This window comes from Ursus maritimus, unplaced genomic scaffold, assembly GCF_017311325.1.
Source record: "Ursus maritimus isolate PB19 unplaced genomic scaffold, ASM1731132v1 scaffold_35, whole genome shotgun sequence".
In the NCBI taxonomy this organism is placed as follows: domain Eukaryota; kingdom Metazoa; phylum Chordata; class Mammalia; order Carnivora; family Ursidae; genus Ursus; species Ursus maritimus.
The window spans coordinates 17722827-17746935 of NW_024426119.1; the positions used below are offsets into that span (position 1 = coordinate 17722827).

General features: G+C 40.0%; 1 protein-coding gene across 1 annotated transcript in view; it reads left to right on the plus strand.

Moving 5' to 3' along the window:
• The first annotated feature begins 15936 nt into the window (after positions 1-15936).
• The window catches only part of MNS1 (meiosis specific nuclear structural 1), a 77485-nt gene continuing 69312 nt past the window's right edge, over positions 15937-24109 (plus strand). The window contains exons 1-2 of the mRNA XM_040620608.1: positions 15937-16168; positions 16960-17181. Of these exons, the coding sequence (XP_040476542.1) occupies positions 16166-16168; positions 16960-17181 (225 nt within the window). The 5' untranslated portion in view covers positions 15937-16165. The remainder of the gene's footprint in view (positions 16169-16959; positions 17182-24109) is intronic.

The window sequence follows — 24109 nt, forward strand, 5'->3', positions numbered from 1 at the left end:
AATCGCCTTCTTCCCATTCCTTTAAGTTTAAGAGTAGTACTGATTCTCTGACATTATTGCCCCCTAGGTACTGTATAATCCCTGGTAGTTTGCTTAAGCCCCGCCTACACCTTTGTGAATCACCTGTGAGGGTGCGTTTCCTACTGGGACCTTCAAGGATAGAGATATTATTTAAGATAGAAACAAAGACTCTAACTGGAAATAAAAGAGGCACAAGATCTTTATAGACAAAATTCTAAAGCTTAATTAAAGGACATTTTTTAAAAAGCTACTGAGATGTACCAATTACATGCAGACATTGTTTTTTCTCCAAATTGATCCATAGATTTGATGAAATTCCAATCAAATTCCCAATACTTTTTTCTCATGGAATTTGGCAATGGTAATCTAAATTTATATAGAAGAATGAAGGGCAAAGAATAGCCAAGAAAAATCTGAAGAACAATAAATCAGGTAAAGCCTTACTCTACCAGGTAGTGAGTATTACTATAAACATGTAGTAATTAAAACTGAAATTGGTGCATTACAGATCAAAGGGAAAGATAATGGTACTGGGACAATGATTATTCATACGGACAAAAGGATGATAAAATTATACACCTATTTCACATTAGACAGAATCTATAAATCCCAGGCGAATTATAGTTGGATCATGAAAAGCTTTATGACCTCACATTACTATAAGAGTATTTAAATGAGGCCAAAAAACCCCACATTAGACATAAAGGAAATATTTGATGAATTTGACTAAAGAATATTTGGATTTTAAAATTCCATGCATTCAAGGTCATTTTAGAGAAAGTAAACAGCTTGGAGAACACAAAGTAAGTATACACGTAAGAGCATGCTGTGATCTCACGTGTGGATGGAAAGCAGTTTAGGAAGTATGGCTCAGTCTTATTAAACATGCAGAATAATATCCCATTTTTAGAGGTATTAAAAGTATAAAGACCAGCACGGGAATGATAAATGCTACTAAATACAGAACGGTCTTAGCTCAAGGGGGAGAAATGAGACCAGAATATGTGGTGGTGCACAAAAATAGTTTCCACAGTTTTTCTTAGATCAGTTTTCTTATGGAAACATGGGTGTTCATATTATTCTCTAAACCTTTATATAGGAGATCGAACCAAAGCAAGTGGACATGACACTAAAGTAGAAAATAGATCTCAGAAATCAAAGTCCAATAAACCAAAAGTTATGGGATTTAATTTTTAAAATCTAAACTAGATATGAACTGTTACATTTAAGGAAAGAATAGGACAATATCAGCATTGTTGAAATGAATAGGCATTAAAAAGAAGATAAAGTAAAATACTTCCTTATTAACTGGAAATCGAAACATATTTTTTGGGGGGGGGGGATAGAAAGTTAACCAAGATGTTTTTCTAATAATTCTGTGCTGACCCAGGGTAAAGGCGATGCAGCAGGAAAACAAAAGTAAGAAAAACATGATGGAATTAGATGAAGTAGGTATGGGCACAACTAGAGTCCCTGATCACAGATGTCCTCGAGCACTTCAGAAATTGGTAAAGAATTTCACAAAACCACTCTTGATCACTTTATAAAATGCTGGTAGAGTGCCTGCTGAGGTTCTGAATATAGAAAAAAGTCAGCACAATGACTATTTTTCAAATGGAAAAGAATGGCTTTGGTATTATAATATGTCTATCAGGTCAGATTCCTTGCCCAGAAAGCCATTGAACCTTTTGTGAAAGCATTAATTTGCAAATCTTAAAAAATAATGTTGGACTTCAATTCAACATGAGTTGGTGAAGATTAAAATCTGTCAGTTGAATCTAATTTTCTTCTGTGACGGGTCTGTTAAAGGGCAGCGACAGTGTAATTAATTGCTCGAGGCTCAGAAACCCAATTAATCTCTAAGTTGACTTTTATTTCATAGAATGTTAGTGCTAGAAGAGGCCTCAAGGATTATCTAGCCCACCCTCTTCATTTTATAGAGGAAGAAACAGACATCAGGGAGGTCAAATAACTTGTTCAAGGTCAAAGATACTGTCTGTCTTTGCCAATGCATCCTCTAAATAGGTTCAGAATTGCATCCTTTAAGCTTCTAAGAGTTTCTTTGCATCGGATCATGAAATATTTGAACACAGGTTTGTCTTGTTTCATAAAATACCTGGGAACTCATCTCATGAATGTCTCCTTGCAAAGGTTTCTAAGCCTTGAAGTTTTTAAAATTTGGAGACTGTTCCATAATGATTCTGCAGCCAAGAGGGAGTGGGGAGGGGCAGTGTCCTCTTCTGCACACTCAATAGGGGAGCTCTGGAAACAGAGGAGCAGCTCTGTGCGGACTTGTGGAAAACTAGGGATCCCAGCTGGGCGGTGGGAGTGACGCTGAATGCTGGTGGTACCATGCAGGCCATGTCCTCTCTTAGGGGTTGATGTGCCTGATTCCAAGATGTAAGTAGAAGGAGTGGGCACGGGGAGTCTGTTTAGAGAAGATGTCAGCAGAGCAACGATGACATAGATGACCCAGGAGAAGACCAGAGGCCACGCGACAGCCGCTGTAACTGTGGGGAGCAGAGTGGCACTCCACGTGTCAGTGTAGCAGTCGTGGGGGTGCTCTGCTCCAAGGAAAGCCATGGTCCGACCTCCAGCTGCTGCACGTTGGGGTCTGCGGCCGCGTTCGTGCCAAAGCCGCTCCCAGCCAATGCCTGAGCATGGCCAGGGGAGGGGGCTGGGAATTTTTGGCCCCACAAGGGACATGTCTAACGGGAAGGCTTTGCTTGGAGACTCCCCACTGGCCTGGCAGAGACGTCTTCAGTTGTGCAGTTTGGGGCTTTTCCTCTTTTCCTCTCTCCTTTTAAAGGGGTCAGACCCGTGTCCGTTCTGAAGGTTCTCCATGCCCACCTCTACTTCTCCCTCCCCCTTTCTCCTATAAAGTCCTTTCCCCAAATGAACCCCTTGACCAGCCAGTTTGGTCTTGGCGTCTGTGTCACAGAAGACCCTAGGTGATGCAGAGGATAGCAGTTGCCCTGGTTGGTGGCAAGCAGGGATTAAGAAATTACTTGAGAACACCATCAGGATCCTGCTTTGCTGAGGGGCAGTTTAATAGCAATAGTTTGGTTGGTTGGGGTAGTTAGCATTCGCACAATTTCTCAGCTGTGCTGCTTCACGATGGCGTGCCTTAGGGTAAATGTAGTAAAATTTACTTCCACAGGGGAAAATCCATGTTTCATAGACTCCAAGACATACTTTTCTTTTTCATTTTCGTCTTTCTGAAATTGGGATGGGTCTTAAAATAGATAATGTGCCACAGTTAAATTGAAGTGTTTTTTTTTTTTCCCTTTACTGATGAATAAAATACTCAGGCATCCTACCAATGATGGTGTCATAGATTCAATAAGAAATATTAGCTCAATTCAGGTCACCAGATGCCAGGTACTATTATAGATCCTAAAGGGCTAAGGGGCTGGATTATCCTTTGTGGAATATGATTTGGCCATTTCCTAGTAGGAAAGGGGAGAAAATCCTAAGGAACAGAATTATATGGTGGAGAGGTATACTGTGGATAACTATTGGTATGTGCACATCACTATAGAAATAACTAGAGGTCCAAAGAGGCATAAAAAAATGTCAGCGGCAGGGCGCCTGGACGGCTGAGTTGCTTAAGCATCCGGCTCTTGATTTTGGCTTGGGTCATGATGTCAGGGTCACGAGATCAAGCGCAAAGTTGGGCTGTCACTCAGTGGGGAGTCTACTTCTCTCCCTGTGCCCTGCCCCCTGCTCGCACGCACTCTCTCAAAATGAATAAATAAATCTTGAAAAAAAAAAAAAAAGTCAGGACACAAGAATACATGCTCTTGTCGCTTCTGGCTCTATTTACTCTCTCATTCTTCCTTTTCTTTTTTTTGCTACTTTTACAACTGATGTTTCCTTATAGGGAACATTTTAGGCCAGAGCTGACTTGTCGTGGTTATTCTGTCCTCCTCCCAGCAGTATCTTGTATGACGAGACCTGTGTGTTCAACACTCAATGTGTTGAACCCCACACTGATACGTGGTCAGAAATCCCAAGTGAAGGACCAAGCAAATTCAGTAAGTTTACCAACGGTCTCTAGGGAGAGAGGTTAGATGTAAGGATCTATAGTCTGGATTCCCCATAATGTATCTGCTTATTTAAAATTGGATTCTCTGGCACTGACCGCTTCCAAAGTTAGGGTTGAAACCATTGATTCCTTTCTCCAGGTAGCCTTTATGCTTGGATCAGTTTCTCCTAGCATTCCCCATATTTCCAGAATCCTTGGAAAGAATAAATGGGGATCACTTTGGTATACACTCCATCATTATGGGCAGGATTGGTATAGTTTGTGGAAAAAACTTGAAACGTGTTAGATTCAGTGATTATTTGAAAAAAAAAAAAAAGATTTTGTATGGAATGATGCCCCAGACGTTGTGGAAAATAGTCCATAAAATGAGAAATTTGCTGTAATTTAGAAGTTAGAAGCATCTCCCTAAGATTGGGAAAGAGAGGGAATGTGCTCTAATTCAGTAGTTTTTAAACTTTTTCGACCTTGACCCATAGTAAGAAACACATTTTACATCATGATTCACTCTTCTCTTTTTTCTTTTCTTTTTTCTTTTCTTTCTTTCTTTCTTTTTCTTTCTTTCTTTTTCCTTCTTTCTTTCTTTCCTTCCTTCCTTCCTTCCTTTTTTCTTTTTCTTCTTTCTTTCTCTCTCCCTCCTTCCTTTTTTCTTCCTCCCTCCCTCGCTTCCTCCCCGTCTTTCCTTCCTTCTTTCCCTTCCTTCATCTTTCTATCTTTCTTATTTGTGATCCACAATTTGAAAACGACTGAACTTTGTGAAAGAGCTGGGGAGGCCGACTTGATACAAAACTCTGTCCCATGACTGGCCCCTTCCATGAATTTGGCAAGCTGCTTCTTTTGAATCTTGTTTTCTTCACATGTAAAATGAACTGGTTTTTCTGGATGATTATATTATATATGAAGAGACTGGTGTCTAGTAGGTGCTCAGTAGATATCAGGCAGCAGGAAAATGCTTCCTGAATGTTTTGCACTGCATTTCCTTATACCCTTTATCATCTATTATCTCAAGGTAAAGTTGTTACAGTATTTCTGGGCCATTCCTGTCTCTTAGCTCTATTAGTTAATTGATACAGCCTCTCTTTCTCACTCCTCCTCCCCCATTTCCTCCCTTCCCTGTCTCCCTCTTCCTACAGCCCCATAATTCCTCTCTGTTTTCTGGCAGTGGACCAAGCAGGGCTGAGTCTTAAGACAATGTCAGTAGCCTTGCACCAATACTCCTTTGCCTCGCTTCAAGTGCTCACAGCCAGCTTGGGTTCTCTGGCTCTCCCTCCTCAGGTAGCTGCTGTCTTCATTTGCCATTCCTCCGGAAGGGTTACTGTGTGCCTCTTTCTCTCCAGGATCTTAGACTGGGTGCTCACGTTCTGAGCTTCCATTCTCCTCTCCTACAAGTTTGCTCGGGCTCTCTGCAAATCATCTCTCCTGGGCCTGCCCCTCTAGCCCTCCAGACATACCCACATTCTCTAGGTACATAGCTAATGTGCTATTATTTATTTAATCATCTCCTTATCATTGCATATTTGCATTGCTCCTTTTTTTTTTTTTTTTTTTTTTTTTTGCTAAATTGGAACATTCCACAATGAATAAAATAATGCATTTAGTGGTTAAAAATTTTTGGTCTAATTAATTTTCCATTAGGAAAAAATGTCACAAATATAACAAATTTGATCAAATTACGTACTTTTCCCAAAGTTAAGTAATAAAAAAAACTTTCTGAATATAGTTTACATATATATGTGCTTATATATTAATACACACATACATATTTTTAAAAATCAGTAAGAGCTTTATAATTGAGAAAGGGACTCCTCTGTTCTTTACAATGAATCGAACGTGGTCATCTTTGCTTCACCACTAACCAAGTTGCGGTCCCTCTGCACCGAATGACAAATCGCTAAGCAATTATTATTTGCTGTTGCATATCCTGTTTATATACACAGGATATGTATGTGCCGATCCCCTATTTTAATACTAATTTATAACACTTTTCATTCATTTCTGTTCCTATACCTGTTGTGTCTGGACTGTTTTTCTCATATGCTTGTGACAAAATGCACAAAAATGGGCAATTGAGGCAATTATCTAGATGAAGGTAATATTTTTTTCCAACTACATGGTATCTTATTTTATTTTTTTAAGTGATCACTCTCCTGGACATTGGGCTCAAACCCAAGACCCCGAGATCAAGAGTCATAGGCCTTACCAACTGAGTCAGCCAGGCCCCTCTGAACTTCATGGTATTTTAAATAAATGTGGCTTTATTTTTTTTTTTTTAAGATTTATTTATTTATTAGAGATAGAGACAGCCAGCGAGAGAGGGAACACAAGCAGGGGGAGTGGGAGAGGAAGAAGCAGGGAACACAAGCAGGGAGTGGGAGAAGAAGAAGCGGAGGAGCCTGACGTGGGGCTCGATCCCACAACGCGGGGATCAAGCCCTGAGCCGAACGCAGACGCTTAACCGCTGTGCCACCCAGGCACCCCTAAATAAATGTGGCTTTAAAAAAAATTACTCAGATAAAATTTTATTCATATCCACAATGAATAAGCCTTCTTTCTGTGTGGTGTCCCCAACCTTGAAAGTGCATGTATCACGTGTCTATAGTTACTTTCTGGGGTTACCTTAGAATTCACCACATCAGCAACTTCCTCTTTCCAGTGGAATTGGAGGGATGCAAGAGCGAGGATGAAAAGAGAGAGCAGGGAAGGAAGGGACCCACTGATCTAGGTGTACGTGGGGTGACAAGTCATTTAACCGTATCCTTCCCCCCCCCCCAACTATTATTTAGCTCTTGATCCCATCATCACCCAGTCTGTGTGATTCCCAGATTATGGTGGCTCAAATAGCCAGAAACAGATTTTACTGTCTTAATGAAACCATCAGATTCAACATATGGAAACTGGCTTATTCTGAATCAACCAGAAATAGTCACTTCCTAACTGCAGATCACAGTGAGACAAAGTAAGAAAGGAAGTTCTATACAATGAAACCATTAAATGCAGATTTGCCACAAGCAAGATGGTAATGCTTGAACATTATGAAGTGAGAGAACTGCACAAACACATTATATTTTAAACACTTCATCTATTTAACAAACTATGTACACTCTTCAACTAAATAAGATGAATTGAGATTCAAGAGGCAGCACCGTACTGGCAAATCTCATCCTAAAGGCATCCATTAATATAAATCAACAGTAGCAATTTGGTTTGATCATTTATTTGCAAGAATCATTAAGGTTTATTAGCATAATTATTCCCTGTGGGATTTCGTGTCAAGGAAATGAAAAATGGCATTATCAATATTTAAAAGATAAGTGTGTAATGTTCAGAGTACTTAGTCACCTGCAGGTGGGGTCCGGCTGCTGCAAATTAGATCAGATTTGGGCATTTTTCTGAATGAAAGAAAAATTGCTTTGTTTTAATTGCTTCGTTTTATAAAGCAATACAATTTTGTAAATATTTCTACTGTATAGTTAGAACTTATAGTGTATACTATTAACATGCCTTCTCTCAGATCAGGAACTATGTTATGTTTAATCCTGTTATAACTGTTAGGAAATATTAATCATATAACGCATCGTTTATTATAGACCTTTAGTCTAGACCTGTGGGTGAAAAGCTATATTCCAAGGGGAGACAATGCTGGAAGGGCATAAATCCTTCCTCAACAATAAAATAGCATTTATGATAATAATTTAACAGGGGAAACAAAATCTTTAAATGTAATGATTGGTTTTTTTAAAGCCATACAATGGAATATTATTTAGTGATAAAAATAAATGAGCTATCAAGCCACAAAAAGACATGGAGGCATCTTAAATGCGTGTGATTAAGTGAAAGAAGTCAGTCTGAAAAGGCTACATACTGTGTACTTTCAACTGTATGACTTTCTGGGAAAAGAAAAAAAAAACTATAGAGACAGTAAAAAGATTAGTGGTTTCCAGGGGCTTGGGAGGAAGGGAGGGATGAATAGGTGGTCCACAGGGGATTTTTTTAAGCAACGTAACTATTCTGTATGATGCTATAAGGGTGAACACGTGGCACTGTGTATTTGTCAAACCCACAGACCCGTACAAATAGAGGGAACCTGAATGTCAACCATGGACTTCAGTTAATGTATCAATATTGATTCATCAGTTGTATCAAATGTACCACATTTATGTATGACGCTAACGATAGAGACTGAGTGTGCAGGGGGGAGAGGACATACTGGAACTCTCTGTAGTCTATCAACTTTTCTATAAATCTAAAACTGTTCTAAAAAGCAGTCTATTAGTTTAAAAAATGTAGGCTATTTTTTTCAGGTAAAATCAGCTAACTTGCAATTTATTAAATTGTCTTTAATTTAGATGAATATTCGGGCCAAAAATCTCTCTCTTGGATAGATCACCTACTAAATTACATAAATTATTGTAGAATCTTTTACAATACCCGTGTGTGGACTAGAAACGAGAAGCTATAACTAAAATTTCCTTTAGAACCAATGGTTCTCAGAGAAGCACACGTTTGCCAAAATACTTTCCAATGCCACGTGACATTTCGCCATTAGGAATTAGCAAATTCTACTCTAGTAAACCTATTATACCCTGAACCTGTCCTCATCTACCCTCACTACAGGAAGCCTAACCTTTTGGGGAAGTCGTTATATCTAGAAATGTGCAGCAGGCTGTCTGCTTTCTTCTTTTCAGGTCAATTCACACAGAACACCACGAGGGAAAGCTTGTGCCTTCTGCTCCTCTCAGACAATATTGCCAATGAGTAGAGCAGGAGAGGTAATATTGCTATGCAACCATGTGATCAATAACCCAAGGACAGAGAGAGGACGAAAAGGTTTGCAGCTCCCAGAAATTCTTTCAAGGTTCAAGTTAACCTTCTGAGTCGTGCTTGGTATTCTTTTCCTTACAATCTCAGTCTTTACCACGTATATCTCTTTGTTAAACTCCTCACCAGAATTTCCTTCAACATGAATGTTGCAACGAAACAAAAACCCCAAAACAAAAAACAACAACACAACCATGAATGTTGCCTATTTTAGCCTGTTTGTGTGTGTTCCTGCCTTTTGTCACTGTTTTCTTCATTAGTACGCAGTGTTCTTGTTACAATGCCATTGCTTTAAGGCAGGGGGGCCCTTGGCCAGGGCGACAGGGAGTGCAGGGTGAGCACTCTTAGACCAAGAACGTGAATTCTGTTTAGAATCCTGTTGGTTTCTCAGCACCCCCCATCCCACCTCTTGTGATTAAAAGCATGCCAACCATTCCATAAAATTCTTCTTTTATCTCATAATTTTTGGTCACTTGTATGGTTTCACCTTAGTTTATTTCTACTGACTAAATGCAAAGCTTTTCCTTCCTCTGACACAATAGATTACCCATTTGAATTATCCTTTTGAACATCCTACCACTCAAATATAGTGCATTCTAAAAATATTGTCAATCCTTCAATGTGTATTTATTAACCTATACTATGTTCAGAGCTCTGTGCTAGCCACATTTTGGTAAATTCAGGCAATTAGTAATGCACTTAAACTATTGCTTACTGTGTGTGTTCTGAAATGTTAATTGCCTGTTTTAAGAAGCCAATGGGATTGATTATTTAGCTGCCTAAATAGATAATCTATGTATTGCTGAGTGACATACTTTGAGTATTTGATTAATGAAGTAGTCTTTAACTTACAAATATTTCCTTGTAAAAACTAATATATTGGTGTGATTTAGAAGTCCATTGCATATGAGAGAGCTTATAGTTACCAAGTAACTAAACATTTAATGATCAGATTTGTACCCTGTTGATGTTTTTAAGACATTTATATTTATTGATCTGTGAGAAGTTCAGGTAAATAATGTTAACCTGAATCGAACTAGGCAACCAAAAAACCTGCCATTTGGTTGCTAAGCTGTCCGTTGGATTGTGTTAGGCAGATGAGGGAAATGAAGAAATCATAATGTATCTAGACTTCAGTGGAGTCTTTTCAGAGAATTCTCCCCGTAAAATCTTACAGAAAGGTACAGAAATACTGGTAACATGTTAGTAAACTTGGTGCATTGGTAACTAGTTGATCATGCTCAAATTTGCTGATCTAGTTGCCCTCAGAAAGCTGCTCCAGTGGTGTACGTCAGGTTTTGTGTTCTTGTAGCCTTTTCTACATTTTTATCCTTGAAGTATTTGAAAATACAAAAGGCATGCTTATACAGTGTATAAAGGACATGACTCTGGGAGTTATTAAACATGTTACATGGGTATTTTGGAAATCAAAACCAAGAATTAAAAGTTGTGATCAAGATTCCGAGAGCACAGGGATTATGGGAAAAGAACTGGCTAGTAGCTTCTAGAAATTAAGGGAGAGAGAGAGGAAAATGTGAGAAAGGAAATCAGCGGTTTTCTACTCTACCTTCTAATCTATAAAATCAAATATTGATTTAAAAAGGCAATTAACGCTCCAAAAGGTTTATTGTTTCTTTTTAAAGATTTTATTTACTTATTTGAGAGAGAGACAGTGACAGAGAGCACAAGTGGGGGAGGGAGGAGGAACAGAGGGAGAGGGAGAAGCAGACTCCCCACTGAGCAGGGAGCCCGATTCCATCCCAGGACCCTGGGATCATGACCTGAGTGAAAGGCAGACGCTTAACCAACTGAGCCACCCAGGTGACCCAAGCTCCTGTTTTTCTTAATCATTTTCACCCATGAGATTAAACAGAGATGGTGGTTTGTTAGGAATGTATTTGGCTAATAATAGTAACAACAGAATCCTGAGTGAAGAGAACACAGAGGCTTAGATAAATTAGAATTTATTCTTTCATACAGCATGAGGTCAGGAGTTAGGCAGCCCGGGGCTGTTGTGCTAGGTCTGTGGTCATGAAGAACTGAGGCTCCTTCTATTTTTCTGTTTTGCCATCCAGAGCATGCATTCTCTCACCCACAAGATGACTGGGGGGGGGGGGGGTCAGTGTTCACATGCTCTTATTAAGGGCAGAGACCCACACATGCAAAGGCCTTCTGTCAGGAAGGAGCGCAAAGAAATCCATTTTGGCTAAAGTTTGAAAAAGAAACCTGAAGAGATAGACATACTAGCCTTTATAGGCCAGATTAAGAGTTTTATACTTTCTTGAAAAGCAATAAGAAAACACAGTGAGTACTTACCTTAAGGAAAGTTTTTCCAATTTATGAGACCCTCACAACTAGTGTGCCAGAACCCACGTAACACCGAGACTGGACCAGAATAACAAAAGCCTCTCCTCCCACACCTGGCTAGCTAGCATGAGCCACAAAGAACAGTCATCTCCTGCAGGGGGAGAGGGGGAGAGCCAGAGTGTGGGGAGAGACAGTCTCTGACGTGCCAGGAACATAGGGAAGGCCTTAAGCTAAAGGTGAACCAGGAACATTGAGAGAAGCCTTCTGGAAAACTAGGCCCCAACATAAGCACAAGATAACACTGGAGATACGTGACGATGGTGGTGTGCTGAAAATAACCACAGCAGCACAAAGTTCAAATCCAGCTCATCTCCTGACGACACGGGCTCAGCCTCCTGCGCTAATGTCATTGCAGGACAATAGGTGTGCTGTTTCCAGGCCTAGATACGACTTACCTCAGTCTCTACTGTTCTACAGGTGATGTCTGGCATTCAATCCAACACTATGAAACCCACCAAAAATCAAGAAAAAACACTGTAAAAAGTATATAACAGGGGCACCTGGGTGGCTCAGTTGGTTAAGTGTCTGACTCTTGATTTCGGTTCAGATCATGATCTCAGGGTTGTGAGATCAAGCCCCGTGTCAGGCTCCATGCTGGTGGTGAATGTATGTATACACACACACCCCCCATGTCGTCTTTATCCATTTCATCTATGGAAGGGCACTTGAGTTGCTTCTATACCTTTGCTATTGTAAATAATGTGCAATAAGCATAGAGGTGCATATATCTTTTTAAATTAGTGTTTTAGGTGTTTTTTTTTTAAGTAAATAGCAGTAGAATTCCTAGATTATATGATAATTCTATGTTTAATCTTTTTGAGAAAACTCCATACCGTTTCTCCATAGTGGCTGCACGAATCTGTATTTCCACCAACAGTCTATGAAGGTTCCTTTTTCTCCACATCCTCACCAACACTTGTTATTGTGTAAAGTGATAGCTCACTGTGGTTTTGATTTGCATTTCCCTGCTGATGAGTGATGAAACAAAACAAATGAACAAAGAAAAAAAAAAAAAACCCTAAACACCAAACTCTTAAATATAGAGAGCAAACTAGTGGTTGCCAGATGGGAGGTGGGTGGGGCATGGGTGAACTAGGTAAAGGGGAGTACACGTATCTTGATGAGCACTGAGGAATGTATACAATTGTTGAAACGCTATATTGTACAGCTGAAACTAATATAACATTGCATGTTAATTATACTTTAAAAGGATGGAGATTATCAGATTGAATAAGAAAGCAATACCCAACTATATGGTATCTATAGAGAAGCCATTTTAAGTATACAGATGCTCATAATTTAGATAGAAAGATAATTAGATAGAAAAGCAAAAGCATAGAGAAATATATGCCATGTAAACACTGGTTAAAAGAAAGCTGGGTGGCTACATTGATATCGAATAGACTTCAGGACAAAGGACATTACCACCAAAAAAGAGGGTCTTTCAAATGTTAACATCAAAATGTTATCAGGACACAATAATCCTAAAGGTGTATATACCGAACAGCAGTACTTTAAAAGACGCAGCAAAAAAAAAGAACTGAAAAGAGAAATAAGCATATCCACAATTATGCTGATGACCTCAACACCCGTCTCAGTAATTGATAAAGCAAACAAAAATGCTTCAAGGACATGGAACACCTGAACGGCCTTCTCTAACTCATTTGAACTTAGTGATCTTTATGGGATACCTCATCCCAGGTACCTGAATACATATTCTTGTCGGGGACAGATGAAACATTTACCAAGACAGACCCTATGCTGCAAAATAAAACAAACCTTTACAACTTAAAAGATCTGAAGTGATACAGAGTATGTTTTTTTGGCCATAATGGAATTAACTAGAAATTAGTAACAAAAGACACCTGGAAATGTGAAATAGTTGGAAAACTAACAAAATGCTTCTAAATAAGTCATGGATCAAAGAACAAGTGTTTGATATTTTAAATTGAATGAATGAGAAAGGACAACATATCAAAATCTGGGAGGCAGCTAAAGCAAGGCTTGGAGGGAAATTTATATTAAATATTTATATTTGAAAAGAAGAATGGTCTTAAATGAAGATTTATGCTTCCACCTAATGAAACTATAAAGAGAAGAGCAAATTAAATCCAAAGCAAACAGGGAAGAAAATAATGATGGTAAGAGCAGCGAACAGTGGAACTGGAAACCAAAAAATATAGAGAGAAAAAAATTAATAAAACCAAAAGTTTGGTCTTTGAAAATATAAGTAAATTTGATAGAACTCTAAATGATGAAGAACAATACTTCAGAGTGACTTCTGGGTAGAGCTTTCTCCTATGTGCATAACAGTAATATAATTTCAATTCATTTAACAAATATTTATTTATCACCTATGACATACCAGGCACTAATCAGTGTTCAAAACGAAACAAAAACTCCTGCTGAGAGCAAAATTTTAATTACAGGCTACTTTGTAAGAAGCTATGCATAAATCCTGTTTTTTATACAGTTCTTGTGGAAATTGCTAGACAAATAGGATTAAATGCTTTCAAAATGTTTTGCACTGTATCCATATGGTCAATTTGACTTTTGTGGTAACTGGGTTTATGTGATCTCCCAAAAAGACAGAAACCTGCACAATTACCATCCCCCCAACACACACACACACACACACACACACACACACACACACACACACAGAGTCCTCTTCTAATGTAGAAAACAATTTGATTCTAAACCCAATAGGATTATCTATTTACTGCTAATCTCCTTGCATTTCAGTTTGGGAAGTTTCTCTTGACATACCTTCAAGCTAACTGATTCTCTCCACAGTGTTGTCTCCTCTAAGCCTGCGAAGGCATTCTTCATTTGTTACAGTGTTTCTTATTTTTAGAATTTCCTTCGGATTCTTTCAGTTTCCATTTGTCTGCATACATTACCCATCTGTTCTATGTTGTCCTCATTTTCCACCAGATCCTTCAGCCTATTAAGCATGGTTATTTTATATTAGTTTAATAATCCTCCAGTCTGTGCCATAGCTCAGTCTAGTTCTGATGCTTACTTTGCCTTTCAGACTGAATTTTTTTCTTGCCTTTAGCCTCCCCATTTTGTTGTTGTTGTTGTTGAAAACTGCCTGGGGTATCTTGGGTTAACAGGGATTGAGGTAAATAGGGCTTTAATGTGAGGGGTTTTATTACATGACTAGGAGTTGGGCTATGTTTAATATTTGCTGTAGCTGTTCATTCTAGAAGCTTTAAATTCCTCTAGTGTTTTTTTTTCCCTCCTGTTTTCTTTGGATTTCCCGAAGCGTTCCTTGTTAGTGTGTTTTCACAGTGCTTGCTGCTGTACTCAACTGTTCTTATACTGAAGTGCTGTTGGTGCAGTAGGGAAGTGTGGGAAGAAAAGTATTCTATAATTTTATCATTAAACCTCTTTTAGCGACCTTGGGCTGTTACCTTCACAAGTGTTTCTCAGCTCCCTCCTCTCTACTTAGAGACAGGAAGGCGGGAGGAGACTGTGGTCAGAGAACTGTTCTTGGTCTGGGTGGGATATGGCTTTGGTAAAGTCTTTTCTTCTGGAAAGTAGGCCTTTATTAAGGAGAAGGCTCTGGATATATTTGACAATAATTATTAATCTTATCCCCCTGCTAGAGCCACAAGAGATCTTCCTTGGTTTTACATGGTGAGAACTTGCTGGAGTTCTGGGAAACAAAACCCACGGAAGTGCTGGGGCTTCCCAACACTGTGGCCCCCAGTAGCTTCACCCACACTAGCCCGCACTTAGTCTTCAGGAGTTCATCAAAATTACCATTCAAGTATTCCTCCTTTCTGGCCTCAGAGGCTTCTGCTTTAGGTAAGTAGGTCTCTGGATTCACCTCTCCAGATTTCAGGGTTGTGGTTTGCTCTGTGACCTCAGTTCTGTGATAACTCCAAGAAAAATCATCAGTGTTTAGTTTGTTCAGCTTCTTCTGGTGGTGAGGATGGAAGTGATAACTCCCAAGTTTTTACATTTTGGAGCTAAAACTGGAAGTCCTCTTGGTTATTAATCTTTAAGCAGACATATTGCTGCATATGATGGACTTCAAATTAGGTAACACGAACTAAGTCAAATTCTCACACTACCTTTAATTTTGTTGTTTTTAAGGGATTTCTCTGTCATCTCTAAAATCAATATATTTGACTAATTTCTCTGACCTATTCCTTTTCTCAAATGCTTCCATTTAAAATGGACTTTAGCGTCTACCTGCCAATAAAATAAACCTGATCACATCCTGCCACCATCTATCTGCGCTCTCCTTGGTACCTGGACCATGCACTCCACAGCAGAAGATCCACGTGACCTATACATTTTACTACCAAAGTTGACTAACTGTTGGGGGTTGAGGTGAAGGCGGCTGCAAGCACACACTACCCAAAAAGCCTCCCAGTTACCCAGCTAGGGGGACGCTGACCCTGTTCCTACTGCTAAAGATGAAGCCAGTCGTCAACTCACGCAGATCCGGCGTTGAGAGCACGGGATGTTCTGAGCGGAAGATGACGTTGGCCCCATGTACTACACAGGAGTTTGGAAACTGTTTACATAGAATTACGCACAGACCTCCCCTTGACTCCCGACCCCACCCAAATCACAGAATTCGGAGGCTCGAGGGAAATCGTCAGCGCCCTATAGGACTGCAAAGAGCTTGCGCCTGAATACAGGATCCAAACTTCCCGCCTGTCCCTTAGGTCTGGAGAAGCAGCCTCCCTGCAAGCCTCCCAAGAAGCTCAGTGCCGATTGGCTCTTGCTGCGCCCAATGAGAGGCCGCGCCCTGCGCCTGTGGGCCCCGCACCCGCTAGAGCGGCGGCAGTTGCCAGGAAACCGCGTAAACATCGGAGCAGTCAGCCCGCCACGGCTGTTGCAGCTGGAGGTGGTGCCGGCTGGATCCCGAGAGGGGGATTTTCCTCTGTCAAGATGGTGAGTCCGTCGGGGGTGTCGAAACTACTTGTTTATCTATTGATTTAATTGTAGTTTAGAGCCTGGCTGTATCTAAAAAAAAGGATTTGGAGGGCCTAATCTGAGAATTAAGTGGGAAACTCTTTCAGTTTGCTTCCAGCGGCCTCTTGTGCTATTGTTTAAGCAACGCTCGCGGTGGCTTCCAGCCTTTTTCAAAATTTCCCCAGACTCTATTAGATCTGCCCAGTGAAAATTTTGTTTGCTATATTTCTGAAAATTTGGGAAAAGATTAAGAACGTTGAAGAAATAAGTGGGGGAAAAGTCCAGGAGAGGGCAAACGAATTAAGTAGCAGCGGATTGACCTATTAAATCTGTATTAGGAAAGCCTGACCAGCTTCTTTCTGAAAGGCACTTTAGGCTAAGGGGTAAGAGAGGCGTAGGGTGGGGGAGAATGAGGAGAGGAGGAATTCCCTGTGTTGTGGTGAAGAGCTAGGTCTATAGAGCTCATCTGTGGGTCTTTGAATCCTAGTGCTATTTATTTAAGCCGAGGAACCTTGGGTAAAGTTGCTTTTACTTTTCATGTATCATCTATAAGATGGGGAATAATAAAAGTAATTTATTGATATATCAGTATATTTATCTACCATGTGTACTTTTTCATTATGTTACATTTCTCTGAATTTAGGAAAGAAGCCGAAGGCCCTTTGTTTATTACGTTATCTATTTTTGTACCTGAGGCTGGCAGCAGTATACTTTTAAAAATTAGATTTTGGAATACCAAAGTATGCATACTTTTTTTCCCCCCATTATAGGCTTCTAAAAGGCGAACTCTGAGCTTCAGTGAAAGGCATCAGAAACTAGTAGATAGAAGTTACTGCAAACAACTGCATGTCCAATCAGTAAGAAAGATACAAAATCAAATCAGGGACCAAATGGTGCAGAATGAAAATGATGACCTCGTGGAGCGCAAGAGATTCCTCAGATTATTACAGAATGAACAATTTGAGTTGGATATGGAAGAAGCCATTCAAAAGGTACATTTTACTATTCATTCTGACATTTTTTTCCTCCATTTTCTCGTTGGAAATGATGAAAACCAGCGGCTGATACTGAAATTGAGTAGATAATAACGTCAGGTAAAGGATGTCTCCTAGTAAGTCAGCCCAGTGTAGTGGTAAAGAGCTGGATTTTAGGAGTTAGACTGTATTACTTTAAATCCTAATAGCGCTGTTTGGAAGCAAGCTCTGGAACCCTGGATAAAGTGATTTGACTTTTCTGCCTCCTCTATAAATGGTAATTATAATAGTACCCACTTTGTAAGAGTTTTAATAATTAATGAGTTAATACACGCAAAGCACTTGGAATAGTGCTTGTAACAGAGTAAGACTCAGGGTTGATTGGTTTGTATTTTTTCCCCATAAATATGAAATCCATAATTACTGACTTCCACAGTTTTGTTCATATAAGTAAAATTTGGTTGCTTTCCATAAAATTCAAAAGACAAAAATTTAAGCATACCCTTTCTCAATTTATTGAAGTTAAACATGTATATTATTCTGTGGTAGAAAATGAACATGTATGTATTAGATATGATTTACTCATGTTTTTTGATTTTGAAATACTGCCTTGAAGAATTCAGGTACAGTATGTATATAATTCCTAAACTATGGAGATAATTTTTCTGTGGAAACTTCTAAATATTTTAAAGGCTGAGGGTGGTAAAAAAAGGGAAACCAATAAGAAGTGAGTTCTCATAAATGTGAAAAAGGTTTTCTGATATTTAAGAATTTTTTGAGTTCCTGCTGTACGTTCAGCATTTTGTAGGATATTGTGAGGAATGGCAAAAGCTACTTTTAAAAGTGGTATCCATCACTCTGAGTTCCAAATTCATAAGGCTTAGACATGATTTTTCAACTCTGAGCAATAAGATCCTAGGGATTAGATTGTTTTCCTCGTCTTTTTATTCTTATTTTTTCTTTAATTTTAAAGAAAATCCCAGGTATCATATCACCTCTTTCCTGTATACTTCAGTATGCATCTTACAAAATATAGATATTTTATAATGCCATTATCTCAACTAATAGAATTAACAGTAAATTCGAGGTATTATTTAATGCCATTCCATAATCAAGTTTTTGGGATTGTGTCAAAATCTGCTTTTACAGTTGGTTTTAATCAGGATCCAAATAAGGTTCATACAGTGTATTTTGTTGTTACCTCTTGGTCTAAAACAGTCCCTCTCTCATCTTTTTTTTTTTTTTTTTTTTTTTTTTGAATGGGAGAAAGAGGCTGGGGGGAGGGGCAGAGGGAGAGGGTGAGAGAGAATCTTAAGCAGCCTCCCTGCCTAGTGTGGAGCTGATGTGGGGCTTGATCTCACAACCCTGAGATCATGACCCGAGCTGAAATCAAGAGTCAGATGCTTAACCGACTGAGCCACCCAGGCACCCCCATCCTTAATTTTTTTAACTTCGTGTTTTTGATTTGTTAAATTATGCCGGTTGTTTTCTAGGATATCCCATATTCTGAATTCTGAATTTACCTGTTTGCTTTCTCATTCGTTCATTTAATTTGTTTCCCTAACTTTTATATTTCCTCAAAATGGAAGTTAATCCTAAAGGAGTGATTAGATTTAGGTATGACTTTTTGGCAGTCACTCCGTAGGTGACGCTGCCCTTGATTCTGTGCCACGTCTGCACGCACATGACGTCTGCTTGGGCCACTTGTAGTGATGCTAGTGTTGATGTACCTTCTGCTCCCTCTAGTGACCAGATACCTCTAGTGAGGTATTCTGGTTCCTCTGCTGTAAAATTCCCGACCGGCCTTTCATCGGTGGTTTCACCAGTGAGTCTTTCCTTTCATTAGGGGTTGCAGAACACTGATTTCCTAATTTTGTTATTCCTTTCACATTTAATTTGCTGAAATTCCTTTGTAAAGAACCTTCCCGCATCAACTAGGGTTATTTGGTACCCTGAAATATAGTTATCACTGGAAAGGGAGATATATACTTAATTTTCAGAGTTGGTGCTCTGGTCACTTCCATTTGTGTCTGTCAATGTTGTTTTTAAAATTTTTCTTTAGTTTTTGACTTTTTCCTTTATTAAAAAATCTTTATGGACTCATGGATCTTTAATACTTGAATTAATTGCATTTATTCTTTTTGTTGCTCAGATTGTCCCATCTTTGACCAATGGATGCCTTTATTGGTTCTCTGCCCTTTTGACAAGATTCCCTTATCTTTGATAGCTTCCTTGCTTTCTGTCAGAACAAAATGTTACAGGCCAGTGATGGTTAATTTTGTGTGTTGACTTTGACTGGGCCATGGCATGCCCAGAGAGTTGGTCAGTCATTATCCTGGCTGTTTTGGGATGAGATTAGCATTTAAATTGGCACACTGAGTAAAGCAGATTGCCCTCTCTAATGTGGGTGGGCCTCATCTTATCAGATGAAGACCTGACTAGAACGCGATGGCTGAGTAAAAGGAAACTGCTCCTTCCTGACTGCCTTCTAATTGGGACATCAGCTTTCTTCCTGTCTTCACACTTGAACTGAAATGTCAGCTCGTTTTGAGTCTCAAGCCTGTCAGCATTCAGACAGGAACTACACCATTGGTTCTCTTGTTTCTCAGGCCTTCGTGCTTAGACTGGAACTAAACCACTGGCTCTCCTGGGTCTCTGGCTTTCTGACTCACCCTTCCGATCTTGGGAATCCCTTGGGCTGATTCATTATCCTGTTTGTCCATTTTCTCTGGCTAATGCAAGGCTCGTCTTGTAAATTTCTTGCTTCACACCTGGAGTCAGCCATTGTACCAAAGAGCTCTATTATCATCTAGTGGAAATAATATTTAGAGGCAATTTCTGAGATAAATTTAGATTTATAATAGAGTTGCAAAAAATAGTATAGAGAATTCCTGTATACCCTTCACCTGATTTCCCTTTATGTTAACATCTTACATAATCATAGAACAATGATCAAAATGAAGAAATTAGCCTTGGTACAATATGTTAACTCTAGGATTTATTCAGATCTCATCAGTTTTTTCCATTAACGTCTGTTTTCTGTTCCAGGAATACAAACTGCCTTTAGTTGTCATGTCTCCTTAGTCTCCTCCAGTCTGTAAGTTTTTCACTTTTTCCCGTCTTTCATGACCTTGACAATTTTAAAGACTACAGCTCATTTATTATCTTGTTTTCTGTTGCTGTGTAACAAATTACCACAAATCTGGTGGCTACAAACATCCATTTATTACCCCACAGTTTCCGTAAGTCAGAAATATAGACATGGTATGTAGCTGGATTGACCTCTTGATCTCACAAGGCTGAAATCCAGGTGTTGTCTGGAATGCATTCTCATCTGAATCTTGGGGTCCTCTTCTAAGCTTATTTAAGTTGGCAGAATTCGTGTTCTCATAGTTGTAGGACTGAGACCCATATCTCCCAGAGATTGCTGGCATTCCCTGCCACGTGATCCTCTCCGCAACATGGTGGTCTGCTTCTGGTTTTCTGGTTTTCTTCTCGGTGTTGATTTCTAGTTTATACCATTGTGGTTGGAAAAGGTGCTTGATATGATATCAGTCTTGAATTTATTGAGACTTTTTTTGTGGGCTAACATGTGATGTATCCTGGAAAATGTGCCATGTATACTTGAGAAGAATGTGTATTCTGCTGCTTTTGGATGAAATGTTCTGTACGTATCTATTAGGTCCACCTGGTCTAAGGTATTGTTTAAGGCTGATGTTTCCTTATGGATTTTCTTATTTCTGTCAGATGATGTAAGTAGGGTGTTAAAGTCCCCTACCATTATTGTATTGTTGTCTATTTCCTCCTTTCAGTGTGTTTATATTTGCTTTATATATTTTGGTGCTCCTACATTGGGTACATATATATTTATAAACTTTATATCTTTTTGCTTGATTGACCCCGTAATCATCATGTAATGCCCTTCTTTGTCCTTTAATTGCAGTCTTTGTTTTAAAGCCTATTGTGTTTGATATGAGTATAGCTACACCAGTTTTCTTTTCCATGGATATCGTTTTCCTTGTGGTTTGTTGTCTTGCTTTAGTGTTGTGTTTAGATTCCTTTCTCATTTTCTTTTATTTACTGTAAGTTTTTCGTTGTGGTTACCATGAGGTAATCTATGTATACGGCATATATGACATCCTGTGTATAGAACAATCTATTTTAGGTTGATACCAAATGAAACTTGAACTCATTCCAAAACTACATTTTTACCACCGCCCCACATTTTATGTTTTTGATGTCACATTTTACCTTATTTAATGTATCCTTTTGTAGTTTTAGTTTATTTTTTACTATTTTTGGTTTTTTTGTGCTAGCTTTGTAAGTTGATTTATCCACTACCTTCACTACGTATTTACCTTTTCCAGAGAGATTTTTACTTTCATGTGTTTTCTTGTTGTTAATTAGTGCCATTTCTTTTCAGCTTAACAGGTCCCTTTAACATTTCTTGAAAAATCAGTTTAATGGTGATGAACTCCTTTAGCTTTTCCTTATCTGAAAAACTCTCTCCTTCAATTTTGAGTGTTCACTTGCTGGGTAGAGTATTCTTGGTTGGAAGCTTTTTCCTTTCAGCACTTTGAATATGTCATGTCACTCCCTTCTGGCCTGCACAGTTTTTGCTGAAAAATCTGCTGATAGCCTTATGGGTTGGGTTTTGGGTTTTGGGTTTGTTTTTTTTTTTGTTTTGTTTTTGTTTTTGTTTTGTTTTTGTGACAAATTGCTTGTATAGCTTTTAAGATTTTCTCTTTAACTTTTGACATTTCAATTATAACGTGTCTTGGTGTGGATCTCTTTGGGTTCATTTTATTTGGAAATGTCTGGGCTCTCTGGACCTGGATGTCTGCTTCCTTCCCCAGGTTAGGTAAGTTTTCAGCCATTATTTCTTCAAATAAGTTTTCTGCCCCCTTTCCTCTCTCATCTCCTTTGGGAACCATATAATGCAAATACTATTTCACTTGATGTTGTCCCAGAGATCTCTTAATTTATCTTCATTTTTTTTAGAATTCCTTTTTCTTTTTGCTGCTCGGTCTGGGTGAGTTCCAGGGCTTTGTTTCCCACCTCTCCGATCCATCCTTCTGTTTATGCAGTCTGCTCTAGAATCCCCCAGTGTATTTTTCAGTGTGGTTATTAGATTCTTCGGCTCCGATTTCTGTTTTGTACTTTCTTGTATTTTATATCTCTTTGTTAAAGTTCTCACTGTGTTCATTCTTCTCCTGAGTTCAGTGAGCATCTTTATGCCTGATACTTTGAATTTTTGATCCGGTAGATTACTTATTGCTGTATCATTAAGGTATTTTTCTGATGTTCTATCTTATTCTCTCATTTGGAACATATTTCTCTGTTTCCTCGTATTGTTTGGCTGTGTTTGTTTCCCCGTATTAGGCAAAATAGCTACTACTTTCAGTCTTGAAGAAGTGGCCTTGTGTAGGTGATGAAACTTCTCATTCACCATTGATTAGTTCTCGGTTGTCTCTTGAACCTTTGTGATTGTCTAAACAGCCTGATTTATTCTTGATATGTCTCTGTTGTTGAGGGTGTGCCAAGATCTGTCAGTCTTCAAGGGGAGGAATCTTACTCAGTACCTGATTTCAGGCTGAATGGAAGCCAGAGCCTCAGGCAGCAGCTTTAATATATGCAAAAATATACAGTCCCGTGGGGCCACACTTGTAAGCCCTGCTGCCCTCCAGATCTAGAGACGGAGGTGTCCCCTGAGCAACAGTTGCAAAACTCAGGACTCCAGATGAGTATAGAGGCTCCTTTCTGGGAGGTCTTGTTGGACTGCAGTGAGGCCAAGAGGATGCGCAAGGATGGCGTCTCCCTACTTATGATGCCTGGGGGAGCGCCTGTGTAGCTTTTGCTTGTGTGGGAAACCTGAAGCCTATTTGGCCGGAACTCCAGGATAAGTAGGCCTTTTTCACTGGAGGACTGCGTGTGTCCTTCACTGTGCAGTCTGTGCAGGGCCCTGAGGGTGTCGGCCCGCCAAGAACTGTCCTGCTGGTTGTTATGGTGCTTCGGAGCTCAGGAACGCCAGCCCCTTGGCCACCAGGGCCAGGCGAACAAGGGGCATCCCCGGTGTGGTGTGCATGAACCTGCCCGAGAGCTGCCCTCACCGGCTTCAGCAGGGCAGCGGGAAGACACCTGGCCTGCACACGTGCGAGGGCTTCAGCGGTACTGTCAGAGAGTGCCCCGCCTCTGTGCCGCTGCTGGCCCCAGGTTGGTGGCAGGAGAATGCCACTACTGCTCCTACTTGTCAGCCCCAGCCAGGGCGTGGGGGGAGCGTCCAGCCTCGGGACAGTGCTGAGGCCACTGGCCCTCACCAGCCTCCGCGAGGCAGTGGGAGGGTGCGGTGTCCGGCGCCGCCTACTCTGGTGCGATGGGTAGAGAGCTGGCAGAAGGCCTCGCTCCGCCTCTGGTGGAGCTCCAGCTGTCCCTTGCCGCTTCAGCAGACCGCCCCAGAGCAGCAAATGAATTTCCTTCACGAAAACACCAGGTGCTCTCTAATTGGTGCTTTTGTGCTTGATCCTGGGATGAGTGAGACTGCAAGTGAGTCTTAAAAAGGAGAATCTCAGTTTCCCGTAGCACTTTGGAGCCCTCGGATGGCAGCCCTCTTTGTTTTCTAAGCCAGACATTTTTTGGTGCAGCTCTGAAGTGTTGGGGTGCCTAATGTGGGGCACCAACCCCTCAGTCCTCTGGCGGAAGTGCTCGACTGGTGAGATCCCTCTCTGTTGTGTCTCCCCGCCTATCGGGAATGAGTTTGTTTGTTTGTTTTTGCCAAAACTATGTCTCTCTACCCCTCTCCGTGTGGTCCCTTCATCCTTTCTTGTAGGGAAGCAGTTCATTTACTTTTCAGATCCTTTTCAGAAGGAAATTGTTAGAAGATGGAGGAGAGACATAAAGTGTCCCCCAAACTGAGAAGACACTTCGAGACTGGAAAATGAAGTAGGCC